This window comes from Penaeus japonicus, unplaced genomic scaffold (genome assembly GCF_977035675.1).
Source record: "Penaeus japonicus unplaced genomic scaffold, GWHDUDI00000001_assembly GWHDUDI00000033, whole genome shotgun sequence".
Classification (NCBI taxonomy): Eukaryota; Metazoa; Arthropoda; class Malacostraca; order Decapoda; family Penaeidae; genus Penaeus; species Penaeus japonicus.
Window position 1 is genome coordinate 15,766,749 of NW_028234435.1, and position 7,500 is coordinate 15,774,248.

At 32.9% G+C, this 7,500-nt stretch overlaps 1 protein-coding gene across 1 annotated transcript in view; it reads right to left on the reverse strand.

Moving 5' to 3' along the window:
* Positions 1-3,907: 3,907 nt before the first annotated feature.
* Atg3 (Autophagy-related protein 3) overlaps positions 3,908-7,500 on the reverse strand; it is a 13,346-nt gene continuing 9,753 nt past the window's right edge. The window contains exon 7 of the mRNA XM_043024380.2: positions 3,908-7,288. Within this exon, the coding sequence (XP_042880314.2) occupies positions 7,132-7,288 (157 nt within the window). The 3' untranslated portion in view covers positions 3,908-7,131. The remainder of the gene's footprint in view (positions 7,289-7,500) is intronic.

Genomic DNA, 7,500 nt, shown 5'->3' on the forward strand with positions numbered 1-7,500 from the left:
TATATATATATATATGTACATATACATGCACACACACACACACACACACACACACACACACACACACACACACACACACACACACACACACACACACACACACACATATATATATATATATATATATATATATATATATATATATATGTATTTATATATGTATATATATATATATATATATATATATATATATATATATATATATATATATATATATATATATATATATATATACACATATATACACACACACACATATATATAAAGAGAGAGAGAGAGAGAGAGAGAGAGAGAGAGAGAATTCATATAAAGTGATGATGCTAGTTAATTAAAATGATATGCAGGGGAATATCACAATAATGGAAATGATGATAATAATAATCATACAGCTGCTATTGATGATAATGAAACAATAATTATAATGCTGATAATAACAGTAATAATGATAATGATAATAGCAGTGATAATAATAATGATAGCAATAATAAGGATGCTACTACTATTACTAATGAAAATTATAATAATAATAACAGTAATGATGACAGTAATTATAAGAACAATAATAATGATAATAAAATAATGATTATGATGCTAATGATAATAATGATAATAATGGAGAAAATGATGATTATAATGATAATTTTAACGAAAACAGTATTAACAATGATAATAATGATGTTAACAGTTATAATGACAACAATAAAGATGATAATAATGATAATGATGATAATGATAAAGATTATAATGATTATGAGATAAATTATAAAAATAATAGTTATAATAACAATGGTAATGTTGATGATGCAGATGATAATGATGATAATGATTACGATGATTGTGATGATGATAATAACGATAACAATATTAATAATGATGATAATAATAACAATGATGATAATATTAAGGATCATAATGATGTTGATATTAATAATAATGATAAAAAAACAATATCAATGATTTTTTAAGAACAAAAACAAAATTATAAGAGCACTAATTTTACTGATAAAGGAAAATCATTATAATGACAATAGTAATGATAACACAAGGATAATGATTTTCAGGATAATAACATTATTAATGATATTGACAATGATGATAATAACGATCATGAGAATAACATGGATTATGATGATACTACCACTAATGATAATGATAATAATTATGACAATGAAACAAGAAGAAAGATTATTGCATTACCAATAATTATATCTATCAGCATTACAAAATAATCATCATCAGCATTACTATCATCCTGACGAAAAAAAAAGAAAAAATAGACTAAAGATATGGTATGTCGAGGTTCCCCGGTGACAATATTCCCTTTTTATCCGATTGTAAACACTGACGTCATGAAATGCGCATTCCTGAAATCTGTTTCCGAATACACGTCTATAATAGTGATAATCACGATAAAATGCGATTAAAAATAGAAGCAATGTCCTACGCCTTTTATTCGATTGACTAGCGTTTCCCCGGGTGAGATAATGGGCTTGGGAAAGGGTCTATTGTCTGTAAGAATTTTTGACGTCAGGTCTTGGGTAAATGTGTGGGGGTGGGGTGGGGATGGGGATGGGGGGGTTAGACATCTGCTGGGTTTTCGGTGCTTTTCTTGAACTATGAAGAAGAAAAAATCCTATTGAAGTTTGGCCATCATTTTGTTACATTCGCTTTAAATTGACAGGTTGTTTTGTTATGATGAAAATTGTTTTAAGGGACATTTCTGTTCGTCTTTAAACTTATCCCTTTTCTATTTATTTATTTGTTTATGTTTATCCATATTTTAATGCTTTATCCTTTTCTTTTATATTTTCATCCTATTCTTTCATATATGATGATGTTCAGGGTCCTTAATAATAACAAAAATACATCATCGAACAGTTGGTAGTTACGTGTCTTCTACTCAATTATCAATATACCGAGTATGAAATTCAAGTGCGTTAATAAAAAAAGAGCCTCGATCTTGCTTCACCAAACTCTAGTAAGCGACATTTTCCACGTGTTCTCCATTTACCGAGGACTCATGTAAAAGAAAACTTAAACATCCAATGGCAGCAAATATCAATATCAGATATCAAGAGAAACAACTTAAAAATATCCGCATTCATTCAGTTCTGGTAAAACGCAAAATAGTACAAAAATATGCAGATTATTTGTTGATATTTAATCTTAAGATACTTTAAGGACTTACAACCTAAAGTTTCTAATTGCCGATCTATTGAGGCCCCCTGAGGCCGAATTGTTTTAAACAACAAACGCGGTAATTTCAAAATATCAAAACACGGGTGTATGTCACACACACACACACACACACACAAAGTACTGCAAGATATAGAATAATTCACAATAGTATCCGTAAACTTTGTAGTGTTCGGGCGTCTTTTGACGAGTTTATTGAGACAAGTGATTACGTACATCTCAAAAGGATGAGGTAACATAGGTCATCCTCACCCCAATATTCGGATGTCTGTTGTCTGACAGTTGACGCGACCCTCTCAAACGCAGAGCCTGGGCTAAGTGGGTCGGAGGTTGTAGTTTCCGAGTGTTCAACTGTATATGGGGCAGTGGAGCTGCGCAGTACAGTTTGGTGAGATTTGCGAAGGCATGCTTCGCCCATGCTAACATATAAAAAGCAAGCCTGTTTCAGCTAATTAGAGATGATGATCATAACCGTGTAGATATGAGCTCCAGCTTCCACAGAGTAATCTAGAGGCAAAACCTTCCAACCAGCCCAATGGACGAGGTGTTTACTCACGCTCCTGTAGATAGTACAAGGTGGCTCTCGGTTATATTGAATAGCCAATACTTTCAAGGCCTGTTCCCTACCAAGTTCAGCTAATCTGACAGCAAGCACATTGCCCTTAATGTCAATGTAACTGGGAAGATAGTTTATAATGACACGTCTACCCTAGCCAAGAATGCTCTGTCATGGTGAACACAGTGGTCAAGAGGTAGAAGTGTCGTTGCGTATGCTATGTTGCAGACTCAGTAGTTGCCCTAGAATCTATGTATGACATGTTCTCCCTGGGATGCATGGTTTATGGCATCCATGGTAGCAACAGCCTGTCCCTGAAGCAATGATCTGATTCCAAGATTAACTAAACCCTCCATGGAGTAGGATTGGTAGCTGCAATGTTCCTTTCCACCGCTCCCATTAATGAAGGCAGAGGGTACCTTCTTTCCATCAGGCTGGAGCAAGAGTGGTCCAGGGTCCGATTTCAGTATCCACTAGTGGGTGCAGGTGAGCCGCAAGGGGACGTGGAGCTTCTGAGAGGGCGTGGTATCTTTTATTTTTGTTGAGTAAAGAAACCTGCATAATGCTTGCTCTCTCTTTTCAATATATGATTTTTTGTTTGTATACTGTTCAAATGTCCTATCATAGTTATTAGGATAATTTGTGCCTCATGCCTTACTTTTCTTCAAATTGTGTCTTGTCCTTTTTTATGATAGAACTACAAACAGCTGATTTGGTCTCTAAGCAATGGCTATTAAGTTCCTCGTTTTCCACATCAAATGCCTTTGTAAGAACATATTTATTCATTATGACTTTTTGAAGTCGCAAAAAGTCTAGGATATTGTACCAATTTAGTAATAAATAGTAACATTTGGTTATCTGTTAATATTTATTCATTCATTTTTCTTGGGGTGTTGGGACAGAGAAAAAAAGGATTTTCATGTCAACCGCCAGACTCTGCATGTGACAATTTCCCATCAAATTTCTAATAACCCTGTCTGTATATGCAGCTGTTTGCAGCCATCATTACTGTGATATGCACACAATACAATATTTCTCATTTTCAATGATTTGAAAGTTATTTTCCGAATACCTATAAGGGTTACATTTTTAATTCTTCAAAATGGGGAGGCATGTCCCCCTCCAGTTATGCCACTGACAACCATTAAAACGACATTCTGTTACTTTCTTTTAATAAAATACATAGACAAAATCAACATCTCAATTATGGATTCTCTTCAAAAATCTGATCAGGTGTCCATGGGTTTGAACTAAGATGAGGAACAAAAGTAAATCAGTGCATGAATTTGTAGCTTCTTTTCTAAAAAAAAAAAAGAAAAAAAGAAAAGAAAAGAAAAATAAAGTACAGCACTATTATTTCATCATAAATTATACATGTGTCAAAGCTAATGGCTTGTGTAGAGCTGCCAGCATTTATTTTAACAGCATAGTGATCAGCAATGGAATGATTAAAAGCCAAAAAAAGGTTACGTACTCTTTAACATAAACCTCCATTTTGCATCATAAATATATATATATTCTCCCTTTTTTAGTCAAGATACATCAGACTTCTCCATTTGGCTATCACAAGACATAAATAAAATAAATTGGGATATTTCACTTGTATGTTCCAACATTTTTTTTTAAAGACCTCTCTGATGAAGATGTACAATTTATAGAGATTTCCTGAGGAAAAAAAATAGATCCTATCAATAAGCAACTCCAGAAGGAAAGAATTCTTAACAAATGATAAAGATGACAAACAATGGGATTAGAGGCCTTTGCCTAAACACGATATACGTGAACAGTCGAAGAATTTTAATTCATTCATGGTAACAATCAAACCTTTGTAAAAAATACCTACAAAATTTTTCACTAAATGGTAAGCTTGAAGAGAAAGAAAGAAGGAAAGAAGGAAAGAAAAAAAAAGTGTTGACAAGGGGGAATAACAGTTTCTTCTCCTTCCCTCACAGGAATTTCATAAGTGGCAATGCACATCACAATAACAGAATAACAAAAACAAAACAAAAAAACTATCAAAACCTTAGTCATATTCCACTCCTGTTGCAAAAGTATGCAAGCAGATTATTAATAATCACAGCACACAGTGGAGTACACATTTACACATACATTTACATATATGGCTTAGGTGTGTTGCCCAAGTGATTACATTAGCACATGCAAACCAAACATCCTAAGGTAGCATAGTGGTCAATTTATATTCAAAATATGCCAAAAACTCTTTTTTTCATAATACAACCTTATATTATTATTATATCACAGCACATTACTATGAAAAGCTGGTGATCTCATGGGGTAGTTTATATGATGGGGGCTAAGGTATAGCTTCATCTGCTGGAATACTTTGATACATTGGTTTTGTAATAAATATATAAAATAAAAAAAAATCCAGTTTTGCAAATTATATTTACTTTTTTTTTTCAAAAGATAATGATAATCCAGGAACTATCTATTGTGTATGTACAAATGCAGCAATTTTTTTTCCTCAATTCTTAATATAAAAGTAAAGAAAAAATATAGTTTTAAAAGAAACATCTGATATAAATGGCTCTTTCTAACTGTAAAATTCTCAATTTCTTTTTTTTCTGATACATATGTAATCAAAGCAATAAAATGACAACATGAAGACCAGGCTTGCATAAAGGTTTTGCTTTGTCATATACTTGAACATTTCCATTTCCAAATATATATGCAAATATTTCATACTAGATCAGCTGACAGGCAAACAAACCTGCTTTAGCTGTATCAACCTAGACCATTTTTCTTCTTCTTTTCTTATCCCTCCTCTGATACATAATCTTTCTTGTACACCATCTTTCTACTGTCATTTGGTACACAGAAGAAAGATAGTCAAAAGTTACAAATAACAAATATCCAAAATTAATGAAGATAAAAAAAAAAAAATATTGGGGAATTGGTTATGATAAACCTGGAGTGATTGGAAGCCTTGATTGCATGCAGGCATTGAGGTGAGGTAAGAAGGTCTTAGACGACCACTTGGCATCCATGCAAGCACCAACATCGGGACTGCAAGCTCATTCTGAACAAGCATCACAATTCAGAAAGAAAGAAAGGAAGAAAGAAAAAAATGCAGGTGACAAAGTACTATACTGTTACCAAGTTACATTTTACATAATTCTGAAAAAGTTGAAGGAAACTGGGAAATGTATTCCGAAGTAGCACAATCACAAAGATGCCGGTCAACTAAAGTTCATTCTTTGGTTGGGACACCTGACCATTCGTTTGTTTATTTGCCCTTTAAAGCACTAATCTTCTGCTCATGCTAGCTCCAACTGGCTAAATATCATAATGCACTTGCAAAAATAAACATGGTAGTAATCAAAATTACTCATGTGTTACCTTGTGCTGCACAGCTGGCATCAATAATAGGAAGATGTGTCCTGTGTCAAAACGGCACAGGATTTATTGACTGGTCAGAATCCCACAGGATACTCATAAATAAGGACATTGCAAGTGAATCATACATATCTCTTTGACACATTTTCTGGTACATATGACACTAAACTGTTGCTACATTTTTGCATACCATTACAGGCTTCATTTCAAAACTTCCATAATTCAATAAGTAGCCACAAATGATAACCAGCTTTCACAATAATTTTTTGATGTATAGATACATAATTTTAGGGTCTATAAAGTTTCCTAATGTCTACTCCACAGCAATGTCATACAGAAATCTACTATAATTGGATGTACCGGTAAATAAAATAGAGAATGAAATTTTATAAATAATATATCTGAATCTCTTCCTTTACCTTTAAAGTGAATGATCTTATTACATCTAATGAATGATACAACTGGACATAAAATTATGTGAAAGTTACAATCTAACACTTTCTTTACACCTGATAATTTCCTGACGACATTTTTTTTTTTTTTTTTTTTTGCTTTCTTTGCAGTATGTGTTAAACAAACACAAACACAAAAAGCTTTATCAAGAACCAATAGACCTTCATATCTAAGGCATAATATTTTTCTTTGAATCATTTAATGAAGATTTCCAATTTGATGACAGAGTTTTTGGCAGAAGTACAACAATTAGCTCAATTGCAGTTCAAAGGTCCAGAGCTTGTGAAAGTGGAAAGGAATATCATCATAATGATGATAATAATTATAATAATTATAATTATAATAATAATAATAATAATAGTAATAATAATAATAGAAAAATACAATAATAGTAATAATAATAAAATGAAAATAACAATTATAATAACAGTAGTTATCATAACAATAACACAATAATAATCATAACAACAACAGGGACTTTATACTGTGCTTGCAAATTCAACTTCCTCCGGTCAGCAGAAGATGACTACTTGTAGAAACACCACCACACTTCCCTTGAAGCAGCTATCCTAAGGAGCCAGTGTGAAATTGTGCGTGTAGTCGTACTCGATGGTAGGAATGATGGCCTGTACGAACTTCAGGAACACTATGAGGTACAGGTGGACCCCCAACTCGCCTCCTCCTTCGAGCACCGTTTCACATATCTTCTTCATCGTCTCTGCGTGTCTGGCAGGTGAAAGAGAGAGAGAGAATGAGATTAGAGAGAAAGGAGAGAAAGAAAGAGAAAGACAAGGAAAAGGGGTGGAAGGGGGACGGAAGTGAAGTGAGTCAATAAAGGCAGGAAAGAAGAAGAAGAAGAAAAACATAAGAAAATAAAAAACAAAAGGAAAAGAGAACTCTGAATTCTTTCAATAACAGAGCATCTTAAATGAATATAC